A 21,833-nucleotide genomic window follows, 5' to 3' on the forward strand; every position below is an offset into this window, starting at 1 on the left:
CAAGGTGGTTAGGATGGCCTCAACCAGAGCCAGGGCTTTTTTGGTTGTGGCCCCGATCTGGTTGAACACTCTGTCACAAGAGACTAGGGCCCTGTAGGACTTAACATCTTTCCCCAGGGCCTGCAAGACAGAGCTGTTCCGCCTGGCAATCCTCATAGAATTCTAGCCCAATGGTTGCCATGAATTTGATTTTGAATTGGTTTTAAAATGAATTGATTTTGGAATGTTGTGATACTTTTATTGTTAGCTGCTCTGAGCCTGGCTTCGGCTGGGGAGGGTGGGATATACGGTAAATAAAATTTTATTTATTATTTCTTTAATATGGTCCTTTGGCCGGATCCTGCAGAGCTCATCTGATGTTCTTAACCTCTTAAGCAAAACCAGGCAGTGACCTCTTGGCGCTGTGTGCGAATCAATCCCTGGACCTGGGGCTGAAGAAGCTGAGACTTGAGCTCCGCTCTGGGTGCTTTGCTTTCTTTGTTTTATCTGGAAAAGGGAAGGACGAAGTGGGAGTCCTCCTTCCTTGCAAGCCACACAGAGAACTGTGGGAAAGGCCAAGTCAGGGGAGAGCTTCCTCCTTTTGTTTCCTGCCCTTGGGCTCTTCAACTCACCGCTGGCTGCCTGAGGCTGCGAGATAAAATGGGGTCGGAGACCTCGAGGAGCCTCCATCCCCTCCCCTCCTTCTCCCATCCCAGCCTCAAAAGGGCATGTGGAGGCTTTGCCCCGGGAGAACGAATGGAGCCAGAGGCATTTATTAGGAGCATTTATAAAATCATAGAATTGTAGCGTTTGGAGGGACACCCAAGAGCCATCTAAACCAACCCCAGCAATGCAGGAATCACTGGTGGGAGCTTAATTTGCAAGCAGGTAATCCATTGGGGGAGAAGGAACATGGGTGGTGCTGTGGGTTAAACCACAGAGCCTAGAACTTGCCAATCAGAAGGTCGGCGGTTCGAATCCCCGCGACGGGGTAAGCTCCCGTTGCTCGGTCCCTGCTCCTGCCAACCTAACAGTTCGAAAGCATGTCAAAGTGCAAGTAGATAAATAGGTACCGCTCCGGCGGGAAGGTAAACGGCATTTCCGTGCGCTGCTCTGGTTCGCCAGAAGCAGCTTATTCATGCTGGCCACATGACCCAGAAGCTGTACGCTGGCTCCCTCGGCCAATAAAGCGAGATGAGCACCGCAACCCCAGAGTTGGCCACGACTGAACCTAATGGTCAGGGGTCCCTTTACCTTTACCTAATCCATGGGGGGGGGGAGGTATACTGGTTGCCATTTGATGCTCATGATTTCATGGAGATGCTGCAAAGGTGTTTGTGTTTATGAGGAGCATCAATTGCACATTCAACATCTGTCTGGAAGGACCCCTGTATCAATTAATCCCTGCAAGGAATCACCTAAACTGTTAATCCCCAAAGCAAATTCTCTTTTGCTGCAGAGTTGCTGCAAGGGAGAGGATGACACGTGTCCAGCTTTTCTATTTGTTTTGTTGGAATGGCCACCAGTTTAGATGGCCTTAAAAGCGAACTGGCCAAATCCCCGAAGGAGAGGGCTATTGATGGCTACTAGCTATGCTGGAAACCTCAGGAGGGGAGAGTGTTGTTATTGTGCTCAAATCCTGCTTGCAAGTTTCCCACTGCTCATCTGGTCAGCCACTGTGAGAAAGGATGATGGACTAGATATGTTATTGCTCTGATCCAGCAGGATCTTTCTATGTTCTTAACTCCCAGGACAAGATGTCTTTGCACTGTCAAATTGCCACCTCCCCGTCTAAAAGCATTATGTTCAGAGAGGAATGCTGAGGGCTGGATTACACGTGCTAATTATTTGGCAGGACTCTTCTGCTTTGACAAACTCCAGGAAACAGTAACAGAGCCCTCACACGGGAAAAGAACAGGCACAGCTGGAAGGTATGAAGTTAGAGAAATACAGGCTCTTAGAATCACAGAACTGAGGACCTGGAAGGGTCCTCCAGGGTCATCTAGCCCAACCAGCCTGCAATACAGGAATCTCAGCCAATGAATCCCTGGCGTACGGCCACCCAACCTCTGCTTAAAAATCTCCAAGGAAGGAGAGTCCACCACTTTCCAAGGGAGTCTGTTCCACTGTCAAATGGCTCACACCACAGAAAGTTCTTCCTAATATTTGGTCAGATAATTGGTTCCAGGTATGGTTTTCCCAGAAGTGATGTATGGAAGTGAGAGCTGGACCATAAAGAAGGCTGATCGCCAAAGAATTGATGCTTTTGAATTCTGGTGCTGGAGGAGACTCTTGAGAGTCCCATGGACTGCAAGAAGATCAAACACATCCATTCTGAAGGAAATCAGCCCTGAGTGCTCACTGGAAGGACAGATCCTGAAGCTGAGGCTGAAGGACAGATCCTGAAGCGGACACGGAGCAATGGTTCCAAACTACAAGAAAGAAGATTCCACCTAAACATTAGGAAGAACTTCCTGACAGTAAGAGCTGTTTGACAGTGGAATTTGCTGCCAAGGAGTGTGGTGGAGTCTCCTTCTTTGGAGGTCTTTAAGCAGAGGCTTGACAACCATATGTCAGGAGTGCTCTGATGGTGTTTCCTGCTTGGCAGGGGGTTGGACTCGATGGCCCTTGTGGTCTCTTCCAACTCTATGATTCCATGATTCTATGATTCTATGACTTTGGCCACCTCATGAGAAGAGAAGACTCCCTGGAAAAGACCCTGATGTTGGGAAAGATGGAGGGCACAAGGAGAACGGGGCGACAGAGGACGAGATGGTGGGACAGTGTTCTTGAAGCTACCAGCATGAGTTTGACCAAACTGTGGGAGGCAGTGGAAGACAGGAGGGCTTAGCGTGCTCTGGTCCAGGGGCTCACGAAGAGTCGGACACGACTAAACGACTAAACGACAACAAACCTGGATAACTGATTCATGTCCTCCCCTCCAGAGCAGGAGAAAATGGCAGCCCATCAGATGTTTGAAGATGGCTCTTGTGTCATCTCTCAGTCTCCTCTTTTCCAGGCTAAACATACTCAGCTCCTTCAAATCCCAGCTTCCCAACCAGTGCAAGTCCAGACCATCATCTTAAAGGTGCCTCTTCCTCCAGCTGCTCCCCGCACAGCTTCCCCCCATTCTCGCTGCACAAACTGGAGAATTTCTTTCCATTTCTGCTTCCCCCGCAAAAGTCCCCCCTTGTTTGCTTTTGCAACACCTCTGTAGCCACCGGCCAAAACGAAATGGGTTCCCAGGGCCTGGCTGCTGCTGCTGCTGCAAAATTCCAGGAGGATGACTCCCTTTTTTCCGCCAGTGTTTCCTGAGCCCAACAACAAAGCGAGAGAGAGAGGACCCTGTCCAGGGACGGAGCCTGAGGTCACCCGTCCTCTGCCATGTTTTCCTTTCCTGGCTGCATTGTCCACAGAAGAACAATAAGGGAAATTTGGCAAAACTAATCAGGAAGAAAGGAAAAAAGGAGGAACCAAGTTGTTGGCTGGTTTTTGATTAAAGTAAGAAAAAGGGTTGGCAGGACTGGAGGTTTTTAAACTGAGGTTTTTAAAGGGCTAAAAACCCTTAAGCCTTAAGGCATGTCCAAAATCTGTTTTGGGGGCCTAATCCGGCCTACTGGTAGGTTTAACCTGGTAGGTTCAATCCTAAAAAACAACAACTCAACAATTTCAACCCTAAAAAAAGCTGAACAACTTTGGTTGGCTCTTTGGTTGGCCCTCATGGCCCTTCACTTCATCAAATCTGGCCCTCTTTGAAAAAAGTTTGTACACCACTGCAAGCTTTATTACTATGAGTTTGAGGCTGTTTTTTCAGTTTACTTCAAGCCCTTCCACCCATTTGGCCGCAGCATTCAAAGCTACTTCACCCCAGTGACATTTCGCCAGAGTCACATTAAAAAGCAGCCTTGAGACTGGGGAAAACATTCAGACCCAGTTCCCAGGCATGAGTCAGCAGTGCAGTGCTTGCTTGCTTACACCAGAGAGGGCTGAGGACCAGGATGCGTGTGGTGAGGTCAAGATCCAGACCTGTGGCGCCCGCATGTCGAGAACGGATTCTCACATTCCTGTAAAATGTCCAGCTCAGTCCTATGCACAGTTTAGCGGGCTGAACCTTAAGAGCAGCGCTGCCTTAATCCATATTTATTTATTGCATTTATACCCCATCATTTCCCCCACGGGGCTCAAAGCGGAAAACATGGCTCCCCCACCCTCGTTTAATCCCCACAACAACCCTATGAGGTAGGTCAAGCTGAGAGAAAGGGGATTTGAACCCTGGTCCCAGACCAACTCTTTAACTACAGTAATACCACTGGGTCTCTAAAGTCCAACCAGGTTTATTTATTTTATTAATTTATTGCCTGGGAGGTAGGCTAGGCTGAGAGGCAGCGACTGGGCCCAGGTCACCCAGGAAGAGCTTCATGGCTGAGGGGAGAGATTTGAACCCTGGCCTCTCCCAGGTCCCAGTCCAGCACCCTAACCACTATGCAACACTACCTGTCTACTTGCTTGCCACTGGTTTTGAGCAGTGCCCTCCAGACACTGCAGGACTCGAACTTGCATCAGCCCAGACTCCCAGGGAGTTGTGGTCCAGCCAAGTCCAGAAGTCAGCACGATGGAGGAGGATGCGTTAGGAGCATCAAGGAGGACTCACCTGTCTCAACGTGGAACGTGAGCTGGTCCACGCCTTCCTGGTACTCCCTCCCGGAAAAGTGCAAGGTGATGGTGAATGGCTGCCCCCTGCGCACGATCAGACGCTCGTTGCCGTTTTCGGAGGTCCGGTGTTCCCGATTGTTGCGCTCGCATTCCAGGTCCCATGTTTCTAGCTGGAGATCTGCAAGCACAAAGAAGAAGGAAAGTGCTTCTTCAGGCGGTGCATAGGGGAGCTGCGGAACTCACTGCCACAGCAGGCCGGGGTGGCTGCCAACTTCGATAGCTTTGGAAGAGGATTGGACAACAAATTCAGGGAAGAGGAGAGGGCTATAAGCCACAATGGTGCTGGTTTTGACCTTTAAAGCCCTACGCAGCCTAGGACCCTCGTAACTACGGGACCACCTCTCCCGGTATGCCCCGCGGAGGACTTTAAGGTCCACAAATGACAACATTTTGGAGGTCCCAAGTCGCAAGGTGGTTCGATTGGTCTCAACTAGGGCCAGGGCCTTTTCATCACTGGCCCCGACTTGGTGGAATGCTCTGTCCCAAGAGACTAGGGCCCTGTGGGACCTGACATCTTTCCGCAGGGCCTGCAAGACAGAGCTGTTCCGCCTGGCCTTTGGTTTGGACTCGGTCTGACCCTTATGTTTCCCTCCCCTTATGGTCTTCTTGATCTATGTGCTACTTTTAAAATGAGACTGCATTTTAACCTGTATTTTAAATTTGTGTTTTTCCCCCCATTGTGTTTTTACTGTGATTTTATTGGTGTTAGAATAAAAGAAGACACATCTGGTTGGTCACTATGAGAAAAGGAGGCTGGATGAGATGGGCCATTGGTCTCATCCAGCAGCCTCTTCTTAACAGTTCCGGTGAATACAGAAGCGGGCTCTAAATTATAGGGTTGTGCATTAGAATCTTCTTGGGAGAAAAGCAAAGACAAACCTAGACATCACCTTGCCAACAAGTATAGTTAAAGCTCTGGTTTTCCCAGTAGTGATGTATGGAAGTGAGAGCTGGACCATAAAGAAGGCTGATCGCCGAAGAATTGATGCTTTTGAATTCTGGTGCTGGAGGAGACTCTTGAGAGTCCCATGGACTGCAAGAAGATCAAACCGATCCATTCTGAAGGAAATCAGCCCTGAGTGCTCACTGGAAGGACAGATCCTGAAGCTGAGGCTCTAAGACTTCATGAGAAGAGAAGATTCCATGGAAAAGACCCTGATGTTGGGAAAGATGGAGGGCACAAGGACGACAGAGGACGAGATGGTGGGACAGTGTTCTCGAAGCTACCAGCATGAGTTTGACCAAACTGTGGGAGGCAGTGGAAGACAGGAGGGCCTGCCGTGCTCTGGTCCAGGGGGTCACGGAGAGGCGGACACGACTAAACAACAACACATTAGAATCAAACCAGCTTAGGGAACAGGGCTGGGCTGCTGAGGTAGGTGGTGGAATCAGCATCTCTGGAACTCCTCAAGGCAAGATTGAACTATCATAGAATCACAGAATTGTAGAGTTGGAAGGGACCCTGAGGGTCATCCAACCCACCCCCTGAAATGCAGGAATCTGATCCAACAGGCTCTTCCCATGTTCTTATCAAAATACAGGTCAGGTAGAGGTGTGGGTGAGGTTTAAACCAAACCACTTGACCATGTCTGTATCTCTCCCACCTTTCCTTTTTAAAAACAAAAACAAAAGCAGCCTTTGGAGGAACTTTCAGTGGAGAAACTGCAGGGAGGGGTGCGTGCGTTTGTGTGGCCTTATCCTTAGGTACTTTCCATGCAGTGGTGGAAATAACTTATATTTCTGGCCAGGGATGTTCCTCTGATTCTAAGTTGAAGCCTGTGAGCAGCAACAGTGGGGAGGATGGGGGCCTCTTTGGAAAGAGCCCTCCCCCCTCTTGCTGGCAGCTGGTTCCGAGTGTTAATCACCCCCTTGCTATTGTTTCTTCCTTTCCAACATGAAACAGACCCCCATCCCCTCTTCACCTTCCTTCGGGGAAATGAACAAAGCGAAGTTTAACGGCTCTCGCTTGCTGGATTGTATTTTTCCAGGAGTTTCAACCTCCTAGACATGCAGTTGTCTGGCAGCTGGGGTGTTTTGCAATGCTGTATTCCCAATTCTGCATCATCATCATTAGTATTAAAATAATAAGAGCTTAAGTAAAAAAAATTAAAAATAGCATCTTTGGATGAGACCAAAGGTCCGCATAGACTCATGTGCTGTTTCACACACTGGCCAGTCAGATGTCACTGGACAGAGAGGACAGTCTGGCCTTGGGGAAGGCTTGACATTTTCATCCCCCAAAAAGTTTTTGATTTGAGTTCCTACTGAAATGAGGATGCATTTTAATGTTGTGTTTTAGTCTTGTTTTTAAGTTGTGTTTCAATCAATTGCTTTTAGCCGCCCTGAGCCTGGTCTTGGCTGGGGAGGGTGGGGTATAAATAAAATTTAATAATAATAATAGGAAATAGCCATTCTTGCCCTTGTTCCCCAGGATGTAGCTTCCAACTTTGGCCTCATCCAGACCTCCTTGTGTGCCCTGTTTCTAGGTACAGGTCTGGGGGGTTTAAAGCTTAGTTTCTGAGGGGATTTTTTTATTTTTTATTTTTGGTCCCATCAGTTTCCCAGGGAAAACCCACATTTTACTGCTGAACTGGAGCAAACTGCAATCGAGTTTCCTGCAGATTGCTGTTTGCTCCAATTCAGTGGTAAATCACAACAACAAAAAATCCCCATTTGGACATGGAGCTTTGAAGCACTGGCCTGTGCTTGGAAAGCAGGTTGCAAAAGGGAGTCTGGATGAGCCCTTAGTCTGTCCTAGAAAGCCACCTTGACCGACAGCTCTTGATAGATCCTTCCCTAGTGCCCACCCTCCTCCATGAATTTGCCACAACTTAGAATAGAATCATAGAATCATAGAATCCTAGAGTTGGAAGAGACCACAAGGGCCATCGAGTCCAACCCCCTGCCAAGCAGGAAACACCATCAGAGCATTCCTGACATATGGTTGTCAAGCCTCTGCTTAAAGACCTCCAAAGAAGGAGACTCCACCACACTCCTTGGCAGCAAATTCCACTGTCGAACAGCTCTTACTGTCAGGAAGTTCTTCCTAATGTTTAGGTGGAATCTTCTTTCTTGTAGTTTGGAACCATTGCTCCATGTCCGCTTCTCTGGAGCAGCAGAAAACAACCTTTCTCCCTCCTCTATGTGACATCCTTTTATATATTTGAACATGGCTATCATATCACCCCTTAACCTCCTCTTCTCCAGGCTAAACATGCCCAGCTCCCTTAGCCGTTCCTCATAAGGCATCGTTTCCAGGCCTTTGACCATTTTGGTTGCCCTCCTCTGGACACGTTCCAGTTTGTCAGTGTCCTTCTTGAACTGTGGTGCCCAGAACTGGACACAGTACTCCAGGTGAGGTCTGACCAGAGCAGAATACAGTGGCACTATTACTTCCCTTGATCTAGATGCTATACTCCTATTGATGCAGCCCAGAATTGCATTGGCTTTTTTAGCTGCCGCGTCACACTGTTGGCTCATGTCAAGTTTGTGGTCAACCAAGACTCCTAGATCCTTTTCACATGTACTGCTCTCAAGCCAGGTGTCCCCCATCTTGTATTTGTGCCTCTCATTTTTTTTGCCCAAGTGCAATACTTTACATTTCTCCCTGTTAAAATTCATCTTGTTTGTTTTGGCCCGGTTCTCTAATCTGTCAAGGTCGTTTTGAAGTGTGATCCTGTCCTGTGGGGTGTTAGCCACCCCTCCCAGTTTGGTGTCATCTGCATATTTGATCAGGATGCCCTTGAGTCCATCATCCAAGTCGTTGATAAAGATGTTGAATAAGACCGGGCCCAAGACAGAACCCTGTGGCACCCCACTAGTCACTCTTCTCCAGGATGAAGAGGAACCATTGATGAGCACCCTTTGGGTTCGGTCAGTCAGCCAGTTACAAATCCACTGAGTGGTAGCATAGTCAAGACCGCATTTTACCAGCTTCTTTACAAGAATATCATGGGGCACCTTGTCAAATGCCTTGCTGAAATCAAAGTAGGCTACATCCACTGCGTTCCCTTCATCTACCAGGCTTGTAATTCTGTCCAAAAACGAGATCAGGTTAGTCTGACATGACTTATTTTTCAGAAATCCATGCTGACTATTGGTGATCACAGCATTCCTTTCTAGGTGCTCACAGACTGTTTGCTTAATGATCTGCTCCAGAATCTTCCCTGGTATTGATGTCAGACTGACTGGGCGGTAATTATTTGGGTCCTCTCTTTCCCCCTTTTTGAAAATAGGGACAACACTGTGCAGCGAAAGTGCTTGTCACGAGACAGGTGTTTACATTCCACAGTCTGTACTGTTGGAGTTTTCTCACGGGAAAGGGAGGCTGGATGTGACGTACACTGGTTTCCTGTTTTTCACTGTTCACACAGTGTGATTCTCTCCGTGCTTCAGAGGAGAGAGGATGCATTTTCTGCTTCAGCAGAGTCAAGATGTTTTTCTGTAATCTACCAGCTTTGAAATGTAAATAAAGCAATATAGAGTATGTGCACGTATTCCTCATCATTCCGCTGTGCACGGACACTGCTACAAATCAACATTTTGGTTATGGGCCCAGAAGAAAGACGCAGTCATCTGATGCCGGCAAAAGGATCGGAATGCAAAGGGACGGATCGGACGGTATATCTGCGCGTCAAGATGATTGATGAGGTATGTGCTACTGCTCCGGGCAGCCTGCCAGCTTCTAATTAATGGTTTTATGGCTGGACTTTGAACTTTTATGTCTGTTTGCCGGGAACAGGCAGCGGCTATGCTGGGGAAATCGAAAGTAACTTTTGCTGCTTTTGGGCTGAAGCAGCTGCAGATAACAGTGACGCAGCATGATTTAGGGCAGCAGAGAGAAAGCTGTTTTGAACTTGCCTTTGGAATGAGGCTTGAAGCAGCAGAGACGCAGCTTGCATAAAGCAGCTTGATTTAAAGCAACAGAGATGATGCAGAAGGCTAATGCCAGAGTCATGATGGCCCTTCAGGATGCTTGTGGGATTCCCAAGCTCTATAAGAAAAATTATGTGGACTGGGTTCTCTATGCAGAGGCTATTCTGCGGAAAGAGGGTCTGTTTGAAGTTATTACAGACACCCCCCCAGCTCCACTTACAGATGCATGGGAAGCTAAAGATTCCAAAGCAAGGGGAACTCTTACATTGATAGTATCCCCAGAAGAGCTCTGTCTATTGCGTGATAAGACCTCAGCCAGAGAAATTTGGGATGTTTTGAGAGAGGCTCACTTGAGGACAGAAGCTGGAACTACTATGTTTTATTTTAACAAGCTGCATAAGATGGCTAGCTGCAGAAGGCTGGCTGATGCAAGTGGGGAATCTGAAGCCAATCAGCCACATGCTCAGCTCAGAGTAGCCTGTGATACTGCCATGATTCAGAATGAAGCAGATTGCCAGGGTGATAGCTGCATGGGTAAGGGGGAGTCTTCACAGACGTCATCCCAGAGTGCAGTGGAACCACCAGATGGCGCCAAAGCTTTGAAGGCAGTGAAATGCTACTCGTGTGGACGTCTAGGCCATATGAAAAGGGAATGCAAATATCCCAGGGCCAAAACAGAGCAGCGCAGCGGAAGCTCATCGCATGGAAAAGGCCGAGGCAAAGGCAGAGGTCCGGTGTCCAGGACAACGCAGCACAAGGCAATGGTCTCACGCTTCACTCCAAAAGTTGCAGAGGTCCAGAAGACGTCTAGATCTTTCTTCGTTGTTGATTCAGCGGCAACCCATCACATGTGCAACGATAAGCGACTGTTCGTGTCTTTTACACCGCAGGAAGGTGCGATTCACCAGGCGGATGACCACACAAGTCCCAGTAAAGGCTACGGAACTGTTGTTCTTCACAGTTTGGACTTATCGATACAGAATGTACTTTATGTGCCAGATGCCAAACATAATCTGCTGAGCGTTGGACAGATGAACGAGCGGGACATTGACGTTTCCTTTAAGAACAAAAGGTGCATCATCACAAAGAAAAATGACTATGTATTGTATGCTGAATATGTTGATCGTTTGTATGTTTTGTATTATGATGATGTTGTGCAGGATGACACTTGTTGCATTGCAGGTTCTAACAAAAGTTTGCATGCAGAATGTATTCATGATTTTCATCGAAAACTTGGTCATTTGAATTTTGAGGCAGTATCTAAAATGCCTGCCTTGGTTGAAGGTATGACTATTAAACCCTGCAGGTACCACATGAAGTGCAAGGCATGCGCAGCAAACAAGGTGAAAATGGCTGCGAAAGGTAAGGTGTCTAGTAGGCAAGCTACAGAACCATACCAAATTATTCATGCTGATTTGGTTGGACCACTAGTGCCCTCTTTGGGAGGAAATAGGTACTTCATGGTTCTCATTGATGCATTTTCCAGGTATATTTATGTGTACAATCTCAAGCAGAAATCAGAGGCTTTTCCAAGGTTCAAGGAATTCTGTGCTTGGTTGGAAAATGTGCATGGTAAAAATTCTTTTCAGTGATCGCAGAGGGGAATTCACTTCTCAGCAGTTTGAAGCTTTTCTGACTGAGAAAGGAATTCAACACGATTTGTCTAGTCCTCGCTCGCCATGGCAGAATGGGCTTGCGGAACGGGCAAATCAGACGTTTCTTCAAGGGTTAAAAACCTTGCTGCATGATGCAAATCTTCCAGAGAGTTATTGGGCCGAAGCTCTCTCATGTTTCACTTACAGTTATAATCGCAGGTTGTCTTCAGCGATTGGTTGTACCCCGTATGAGAAGATGTTTGGCAAGAAACCATACATCAAACACATGAGAATTTTTGGTTCTGACATGTGGGTTCACTCACCACAAAACTCCAAGTTAGACAAGCGTGGTTTGCATGGTATCTTTCTAGGTTATGAGAAAGGTTCTTACAGAATAAGGATGACTGACTCTAAGACTATTAAACTCACAAGAAGTGTTGAGTACAATGCCAAGTGGGGGGAGAATGTGGGAATTTTCCAATGTTACCCTGATGACAGTGATGAGACTGAGGATAGTCAAAAGCAACCACAGCAACCCACACCCACTGATGAAAGTTCTGATTCTGAGTCTGAAACTGAATCAGGTGATTCAGAGGAGGATTTCAAGAGTGCGAAAGCCTCTATGCGACCCTCTGAAAGCTCTGATCAGGAATTGGAGGAACCATTGTTCACAATAGGTCGCTTTTCTCCTAAGAAGGAAGAGGAGAGTGTTGAAGACTTAAGGCTAATTCGCAGGTCACAGAGAGCCACAAAAGGCAGACCTCCAAAGAGATTTGCTGATGAGTTTGCTAAGATAGCAGTAACAGCTGTTAAAAGCTCCAAGAAGGTATTTGAACCTTCAAGTTTCCAAGAAATCCAGGATTTGGATTCAAAGGAAGCTGAGCCATGGTTAAATGCAATGAAGGCTGAGCTTGATTCCTTGGAAAGGAACAAAACATGGGAACTTGTTCCAGTAGTTCCAGGAATGAAACTGCTTGGAAGCAAATGGGTCTTCAAAGCGAAGACTGATCAAAATGGCAAGATAGTCAGACACAAAGCCAGATTGGTAGCCAGAGGTTTTGCACAGGTACCAGGTGAAGACTATCACGAGACCTACTCACCCACAGTGAGGTATGAGAGCATTAGGCTTATGCTCAAGCTAGCTGCAGAGGAGAATCTACACATTAGTCACCACGATGTGAATACAGCTTTTCTGTACGGATCTCTAAATGAATCACTTTATATGCTTCCACCTGATGGCGTACAGGTAAAACAGGGATTTGTTTGTGCTCTGAAAAAGTCCCTTTATGGTCTCAAACAAAGTGCACGGTGTTGGCACACAAAACTCACTGAAGTATTGTTTTCTCTAGGTTTTAAGCAAGGGAAAGCTGATCCATGTGTATTTGTCAAAGAGGAGGGGCAAAAGAAACTGTATTGTTTGTTTTATGTTGATGATCTTTTATTCTTTTGGGATGATGTCACAATGTACAATAACGCCCTAGCTCAACTGAAAGAACACTTTGACATGAAAGATCTTGGAGAGGTAAACAACTACCTATCTCTGGAAATAGAGAGAAATCAAGATGGTAACATTCTAGTACACCAGTCACGGAAAATTGCTGATGTGTTAAGCAAACTAAACCTGATGGATGCTAACCCTGTAGACACACCGATGACAACAGGTTATCAGGTAGATAACACTGAAGAAGCATTTTCTGACACAACACTGTACAGAAGTGTGCTAGGCAAGCTAAACTTCATTGCCAGATGTTCAAGACCAGACATTGCTGTTAGCTGTAATTTGCTAAGCAGACAAGTCAACAATCCTACTGTTAAGGATTGGAAAGCTCTGAAACGCATAGCGCGGTATTTGAAAGGCACTATGCATTACAGACTGAGATTTAACAATCAGAAGTCTGGTGGTCTTGAGATATTTGCAGATGCAAGTTTTGGAAGTGACACTACAGACAGGAGAAGTACGTCTGGAGTTTGCTATATGTACAATCAGGGTCTATTTGATTGGTCATGCAAGAAGCAAACAACAGTTAGCTTAAGTACTTGTGAAGCTGAACTGAATGCACTGTCTTATTCACTTAAGGATTGTGAATGGTTGTTACAATTGTGCAAAGACATGAAAATTCCTGTCAAATGTCCAATCCAGGTTTACCAGGACAACAAAGCATGTTTGGCTTTGCTGAATTCTGAAGGTTGTAAGCAAAGCACGAAGCACTTGCAATTGAAGGTGCAACATGCTAGGGAACATATTCAGAAGGGACTCGTAACGGTGTCCTATATGCCAGGTAATGAAATTCCTGCTGATGTATTGTCCAAGATTGTGTCAAGGGATCAACACTGTACCTATGTGCAGAAGTTGGGTTTGTACTGATATTGTACGAACACGCTGCCCAGTGATGTTCATAGAAAGGGGGAGGATGTTGGTTTCTGCTCTCTTCACTGTGCAGCGAAAGTGCTTGTCACGAGACAGGTGTTTACATTCCACAGTCTGTACTGTTGGAGTTTTCTCACGGGAAAGGGAGGCTGGATGTGACGTACACTGGTTTCCTGTTTTTCACTGTTCACACAGTGTGATTCTCTCCGTGCTTCAGAGGAGAGAGGATGCATTTTCTGCTTCGGCAGAGTCAAGATGTTTTTCTGTAATCTACCAGCTTTGAAATGTAAATAAAGCAATATAGAGTATGTGCACGTATTCCTCATCATTCCGCTGTGCACGGACACTGCTACAAATCAACACATTTGCCCTCCTCCAGTCTACCGGGACTTTGCCTGTTCTCCAGGAATTCTCAAAGATGACTGCCAGTGGTTCTGAGATCACATCTGCCAGTTCTTTTAATACTCTTGGATGCAGTTCATCTGGCCCTGGAGACTTGAATACATCTAAACTAGCCAAGTATTCTTGTACTATCTCCTTAGTTATTCTGGGCCGTGTTTCCTCTGCTGAATCATTTGCTCCAAGTTCTTCAGGTCGGGCATTGTTTTCTTTATCGGAAAAGACTGAGGCAAATTTCATTTAAAGCCGGAAGCTTTCACAAAACCTTGGGGCAGTGAATGTTATTATTTATTTAGTTATTTCATAAAAATTATACACTGCTTGACTGTATTTTAAAAGGCCATCGAAGTGGTTTACGAAAAGGTAAAACAATAAAATAAAATAAAATAAAATAAATGCAACCATAGTTTAAAACATAAAAAGCTAAAATACTAAAAGAGGTCAAAATTCACATCAACTTTCTAAGCAGGCTTGTCTAAACAAGAATGTTCTTAAAGGTAAAGGTAAAGGGACCCCTGACCATTAGGTCCAGTTGTGACCGACTCTGGGGTTGCAGCGCTCATCTCGCTTTACTGGTCGAGGGAGCCGGCATACAGCTTCCGGGTTGTGTGGCCAGCAGGACTAAGCCGCTTCTGGCGAACCAGAGCAGCGCACGAAAACGCCGTTTACCTTCCCACCGGAGTGGTACCTATTTACGGTATCTACTTGGACTTTGAGGTGCTTTCGAACTGCTAGGTTGGCAGGAGCAGGGACCAAGCAACAGGGGCTCACGCCGTCGCGGGGATTCAAACCGCCGACCTTCTGATCGGCAAGTTTTAGGCTCTGTGGTTTAACCCACAGCGCCACCCGCGTCCCTAAGAATGTTCTTAGCAAGCGCCAAAAGGAATACACTGAAGGTGCCTGCTTGATATCAAGAGGCAAGGAGTTCCAAAGTCTTGGTGCTGCTGCACTGAAAGATCAAATTCTTATAAATGTGGAACCACCAATTGAAGTGGTCTCATGGATGCATGTGGGGGATCTCATAGGTAATCCAAGTTGTTAAGGGCTTTATAGACTAATAGCAACATCTTGAACTTGGCCCAGCAGCAATTTTTCAACCAGTGCAGATCTCTTCTTTAGATACTGGTCTTGTCCAGAATTGATTCCAGCTTCCCAGCTCAGATGCCAAGGTGAACAAAAATGCAAATGTGCAGAACCACCGTGAAAAGATAAGCCAGCAAATCTAAAAGAGCTGCAGCCTGAACAAGTAAGCAGCTATTTGCCTGGTACCTAAATAGGATTTGTCTGATAAGGTTTGGTTTCCGCTGTTGAAATGGAATACTCAGGATGAAACGGTTAAATCTGCTATGATTAAATGAGCACAAGATGTGGGACATAACATAATGTTAGCTGACTGGGAACAGTTGTGGACCACAGGTATGAAATTCACGGCATGTAATGCCTTAAGAGAGAATATTATGAAAATGATATACAGGTGGTACATGACGCCAGTCAAGCTTGCAAAAATCTACCATTTGCCCGATAATAAATGTTGGAAATGTAAGGAGACTGAAGGTACATTCTTTCACCTTTGGTGGACATGCCCAAGGATTAAGGCTTTCTGGGAGATGATATATAATGAAATGAAAAAGGTATTTAAATATACCTTTCTGAAGAAACCAGAGGCCTTTCTCCTGGGCATGGTCGGCCAATTGGTGTTAAAGAAGGATAGAACTTTCTTCATGTACGCCACAACAGCAGCAAGAATACTAATTGCAAAGTATTGGAAGACACAAGATCTACCCACTCTGGAAGAATGGCAGATGAAAGTAATGGACTATATGGAACTGGCAGAATCCGAGACCAGGGAGAAGAGTTGGTGGAAGAAGATTGGAAGAAATTTAAAGACTATTTACAGAAACATTGTAAAATTAATGAATGTTAAAATGATGTTGGAATGAAACGAAGCGGCTTTAGTAATAAGGTTAAAAAGGAATTTGTAAAAATGGATTGATAATAGATGAAAATATAATGTTATAATGTGTTAAGATAAAGAACTAAGATAAAACAAAGAGGGAAAGGATTTGCTGAATCAACTATTCGAACAGGAATACAAAAAAGGGAGGTGTGAGGAAGTCATGGAAACAAGTAAATGAATTGTAAGACATAGAAAGAAGGATTTATTTTTAACTGTTTTTAATTTTTCTATATTTTGTATTTCTTGTTTCTTTTTCTTCTCTATTTTCTTTTCATTCTTTCTTTTTTTTGGAAACCTTAATAAATATCATTAAAAAAAAAAGAAAAGATAAGGTTTGGTTTCCATTCATCAGTTCTGTGAACAAATGTGAGGCCCAGTTTCTGCCCTTCTTGCCATCTCAAATGCCAGAGGGCCAGAACTGATCAAGAGCCCCTTCCCAAATGCCACCTATGTCACTTCAAGCTGGGAACACAAATGGAAAATGGAAAGTTGGCAGCAGACCGCCTCTCCTGGTCTGCCCCGCAGAGGACCCTAAGGTCCATGAATAACCATAGTTTAAAGGTCCCGGGCCCTAAGGAAGCCAGACTATCCTCCACCAGGGCCAGGGCCTTCTCAGTGATGGCTCCAACCTGGTGGACTTGATCTCCCTGCAGGACTTGATCTCCTTCCGCAGGGCCTGTAAGACAGAGCTATTCCGCCTGGCCTTCACTTTGAATTAGCCTGATCCTCCATTCCCTTTCCCCTTTCCTCTTCTATGAAGAAACCCTTTCTGGGACACCACATTTAAACTCTTCCCTGGTCTCCTCGCTGGCCCTAGTAGGACCCACTTGGCCAGTTAGCCCTGGTCATCATTTGAGGTCTACTGACTGGATCCCCCCCCCCCAAAAAAATGACCCTAAATTTTTGAATTTTATTGACATTGATACTGCATTTATGTTGCATTTTATGCTGTTTTAAAGTTGCATTTTAATCAATGTTTCATATTTGCTGTTCTCTGCCCTGAGCCCAGTTTTTTAAACTGGGAAGGGCGGGGTATAAATAAAAATGTATTTATTTATTTAGATGCTCCTAGAACAGAGGGACGCCCCCATCCCCAAACCCTTTCAGGCTTCAGAGGCAACACCGGTACTTAGGATAGCTAAAACTCCTATCTCCTCCAAGAGAAAATCTAGTCCCTAGTCCCTAGCATCAAGCTAACTTACTACAAAAGAATACATATAAACCAGCCTAGCAGGTTTATGGAGCGACGGGTATTTTTGGTAACATTTTGGAACAAGTTCAATTATACTGTCCAATTTTAGGCTGCTTTCAGCCAGCTGTAACAGGATTTCTTAAAGCTCTTTATGTTTGGTTTATTTTGTTTATCAATAGACTATTTTTTGAAAAAAACACTTTAAAAAAAGGAACACTAGTACTGTGAATGCATTGCATTGAGTCAAATGTGTGTTGCAAGAAAAAGTATTTTCTTATCCGTGTTCTGAAATCGCCTGCCAGTCTAAATGCATGCTAATTAAATGCTTTGTAGCTGAGGACAGTCTTTTCCTTTTGGTCAAAACAGGAGTTGCCCAGGTTGTGGGACCATGGCGAAACCACTGGAAAGCATCCGAGGGAATGTCCTCAAAACTTTCTGAACTTTACAATCACCTGCCAAGTACCTCTGATGTAGCTATTTTATAATGCATTCATTTTTCCACCTTGCAGGACTTTCCACTGGAATGAATGAGAAATCAGCAAAAGCTCATCCGTATTCAGTGTGAAAGCCCCATCTCTGGTGCTTAACCTGTGATGGCACCATCGCACTTTCCATCTGGCGATGGTGGGCATGGAAGAAGGAACCAGCCCTGGCTGGAAGGGAGAAGTATTTCCCCAAATTACTTGTTTTGGGAACAGTGTCTGCCGCTCCATTTCCACCTTTCCTCTTCCCTTGACCTTGAAGAAAACTGTCACAGGAGACAATGCTCTCCATTAGTCAGGGCAGAACAGCCCCTTCTAGGAAGGAGAGGCAAAGTCATCGCTTGTCACCACCAGCAAGGCTAACAAGGAAGAGATGCCAAGATAGGATGGATTCAAGTCACACTCGGCGGGTTGCAAAAAATTAGAGCACAATATGAAAAACAGTTTGAAACAACTTCAAATTACAGCAATAAGGTGGGTCCTTTCAGAGAGGGTACCCTAATCCTCAACTCAATGGGGAAAAAAGCAAGCCAGCTGTTTGTGGGCCACAATACAGGGTGAAGATACACACAAGTGACCCCCCCCAATTGACCCCTTCTTGTCTGTCTCTTGAGCAACTTGTCATCCAAAACATTATTATTTATTACTTCTTCAATTTGTTAGTTGCTCACTACTTCAAAAGTCTCTAAGACCTACAAAGCTTAAAGGTAAAGGTAAACAGACCCCTGACCACTAGGTCCAGTCATGACCAACTCTGGGGTTGCGGCACTCATCTCGCTTTACTGGCCGAGGGAGCCGGCATGCAGCTTCCAGGTCATGTGGCCAGCATGACTCAGCCACTTCTGGCGAACCAGAGCAGTGCATGGAAACTCCGTTTACTTTCCCACCGGAGTGGTACCTATTTATCTACTTGCACTTTGAGGTGCTTTTGAACTGCTAGGTTGGCAGAAGCAGGGACTGAGCAACGGGAGCTCACCCCGTCGCAGGGATTCGAACCGCCGACCTTCTGATTGGCAAGCCCTAGGCTCTGTGGTTTAACCCACAGTGCCACCCGTGTCCCTTGGCAGTGACATATGGGAGAGCTAAGGAGATATTATCTAAAAAATATCTTGAAGTACGTCAAGGTCTCCTATATGAAAAAATGGAGCAAGTTTGCTGCTCTACACAGTAGTGGAGGAAGGGAGGGAGGGGTGGTGGTGCACACTGAGTACCCCGGAGGGCTGGTGGGCACCATGGGGGGCTGCAGGTAAGCTGCATGGTGGTGGAGCCACTGTTCGTCCCTCAAAAAAGTTCAACAACTTTGGCTGGTCTCCTAAAAATGGCTCTGCCCTGGGCACCGGCATGTGTGTGTATGTGCTACGCCACTGGCTCTACAGGGGAGAATCCAAACCAAAGGATTCAAATGACAAGAAAGGAGATTCAGACTAAACATTGGAAAAAACCTTCTGATTGTAAGAGCCATTAAGGAGGAGGACAAACTTAACTTGGAAGGGGGTAGGTTTTCAAACAGAGAGATTCTTTAGCTGTGATTCCGGTGTTGCCCACCGGACATGAATGACCTTGGGGTACCATCCATCTCTATGGCTCTATGACCAGTCATGAAAGACCTACATTGGCTCCCAGTACGTTTCCGAGCACAATTCAAAGTGTTGGTGCTGACCTTGAAAGCCCTAAACGGCCTCAGTCCAGTATACCTGAAGGAGCGTCTCCACCCCCATCGTTCTGCCCAGACACTGAGGTCCAGCTCCGAGGGCCTTCTGGTGGTTGCCACACTCCGAGAAGCCAAGTTACAGGGAATCAGGCAGTGGGCCTTCTCGGTGGTGCCGCCCACCCTGTGGAATGCCTTCCCACCAGAAGTCAAAGAGATAAACTACCACACTTTTAGAAGACATCTGAAGGCAGCCCTGTTTAGGGAAACTTTTAGTGTTTAATAGGTTATTGTATTTTAGCGTTCTGTTGGAAGCCACCCAGAGTGGCTGGGGACGCCCAGCCAGATGGGTGGGGCATAAATAATAAATTACCTTCCTACCCTTTGTGGCTTCCAGAAACTGGTACTCAGTAACATCACAGCCTCCAGCCATGAAGGCAGATCACAGCCATTGTGGCTTATAGATTCAGTAGCTCTCTCCTCCTCCATGAATTTGTCTCACCCTCTTTTAAAGCGACCCCAGTTGGTGGCCATTCCTGCCTCCTGCAGAAAGGGGGTTCCAAAGATTAGCTATGGAAGTACAGGGCAGCACATTGGCGGAAGCTGGTTGGCCACTGGGAGAATAGGATGCTGGACTAGACGGGCCATTGGCTTCATCCAGCAGGGCTCATGTTATGTTTATTCTGATTATTATTATTATTATGTTTATTATTATTAAAGCTGCTGTTGAGAATCTTCCTCCTAGTTGTGGGTCTCTTTAGCCCCTGTTTCCTTCCTTGCAAGTCAGCCACGCTCTCTTGAACTTCTAACACAGACTTTCACATGAGCATCCAGCAAAATGAGGCAACCGGTGGTATGTCTTTCACTATATCCTCTGTGCTGACAGCTTGGAAAGGTGCCAACCTGGATCCGCCAGCAGCAGAGAAGTTGACAACCGCTGTTGTCCTTGTGCAATTGGGGAGCCCACGCTCAGTCAGCGCTCTTTGGGGTCTAGTGAATATGCAGCGGCTGGCAGTTGTAAATCTACACGCAGCTATTACACACAGGGAAAGAGGAGAGGAACCAGCCCTTCTGAGAGAACGGATGCTTCTGAAACAATCCTCATTTAGGGATGGGCTCAGCTCATGGACTTTGCATGCAAAAGGTCCCTGGGTCAGGGACAGCGTCTCCAAATAGGGCTGTGAGAAACTCCTGCCAGAATCCCCTTACCAGTCGGGGTAGATAATATTGAGCTTTAATTTTTTCGCTTCCCACCCTTCACCCCAAGGTCCCAGGGTGGGCTACAGCATTAAAAACAATTTAAAACAACTTGCAGCTATAAAATGGCCTTGGCCCAGTAGACCTGAAGGAGCATCTCCACCCCCATCGTTCTGCCCAGACACTGAGGTCCAGCTCTGAGGGCCTTCTGGCGGTTTCCTCACTGCAAGAAGCCAGGTTACAAGGAACCAGGCAGAGGGCCTTCTCGGTGGTGGCACCCGACCTGTGGAATGCCCCCCCCCCCTCAGATGTCAAGGAAATAAACAACTATCTAAATACATCTGAAGGCAACCCTGTTTAGGGAAGCTTTTAATGTTTGATGCATTACTGTATTTTAATATTTTGTTGGAAGCCACCCAGGGTGGCTGGGGAGACCCGGCTAGATGGGTGAGGTTAAATAAATAAATAAATAAATACATTGAGGTGGGTCCTAAAACCACACACCTCAGGTGTAAAAAGCCAGAGTAAGAAGACGCGTCATCAGCAACCTCTGCAGGGTGCACAGTGAAGGTGCCATTCACTCCTCCATGAGGAGGGGGCTGTGCAGCTTGGAGGCCACCACAGAGAAGGCCCTTTCCCCCTAGGCCTCTGAAAGTGGAGGGACTACCAAGAGGGCCCCTCTCTGCCCATCGCAGCATTCAAGAGGGTCTGTGGGGAAGGTCCTTCAGGTATTTGGGGCCTGAGTAATTCAGGGCTTTAAGCACCAATGTGAGCACCTTAAATTGCGCCCGGAAACGAAAGGGCAACCAGCGCAGCTCTTTTAAAACAGGGGTTGTGCGAGATCTAAATGGAACCTTGGATGGTAGTCGTACTGCTGCATTTTGGACCAATGTGAAGTGAATTGCAATAATCCAGCTTAGAAGTCACCAGAGTGTGCTGTACAGTAGCCAGATGGACCAAAGGTCGGACTCAGAATAAGGAATCTTCCTATGGTCTATGTTTCTATCTGAATCCTCCCATGCCCAGATTTTGGAGCTCTTTCCAAAGTGGAACAAAATGCTTTAATGATCTGCTACTGCTGCTCTTATTATTATTATCCCACCCCTTTCCCAAACTGGCAGCTTACATAAATTAAAATGACACATGTCAATTTAAAAAAGCTAAAAATAAATAAATACCAAAGATAATCATTAGAAAGCAACTTAACTCTAATAGAATTAAAATAATTATCTATCTATCTGGGCAGGTTCATAGGAGGGAATACGGTCTTTCAGATAGCCTGACCTAAGCAATTTTAGGCCTTTGCCCAACTTCTGAATTTGTATAGGACACAAATTGCACATGTGCCACAACCCTAGGGCTCTCTTTCCGTTTCTCTCTCCCTGCCCACCCAGGCACACTGAGGGCACACAGCAAGACAGCGAACAG

The 21,833-nt window shown here is 46.1% G+C and overlaps 1 protein-coding gene across 1 annotated transcript in view; it reads right to left on the minus strand.

Annotated features, from left to right (window-relative positions):
- The window catches only part of TGM2 (transglutaminase 2), a 66,958-nt gene that overhangs the window by 43,192 nt on the left and 1,933 nt on the right, over positions 1 to 21,833 (minus strand). The window contains exon 2 of the mRNA XM_079979255.1: positions 4,631 to 4,810. Within this exon, the coding sequence (XP_079835381.1) occupies positions 4,631 to 4,810 (180 nt within the window). The remainder of the gene's footprint in view (positions 1 to 4,630; positions 4,811 to 21,833) is intronic.

The sequence above is a fragment of the Podarcis cretensis genome (assembly GCF_951804945.1).
Source record: "Podarcis cretensis genome assembly, chromosome: 6".
Lineage (NCBI taxonomy): Eukaryota > Metazoa > Chordata > Lepidosauria > Squamata > Lacertidae > Podarcis > Podarcis cretensis.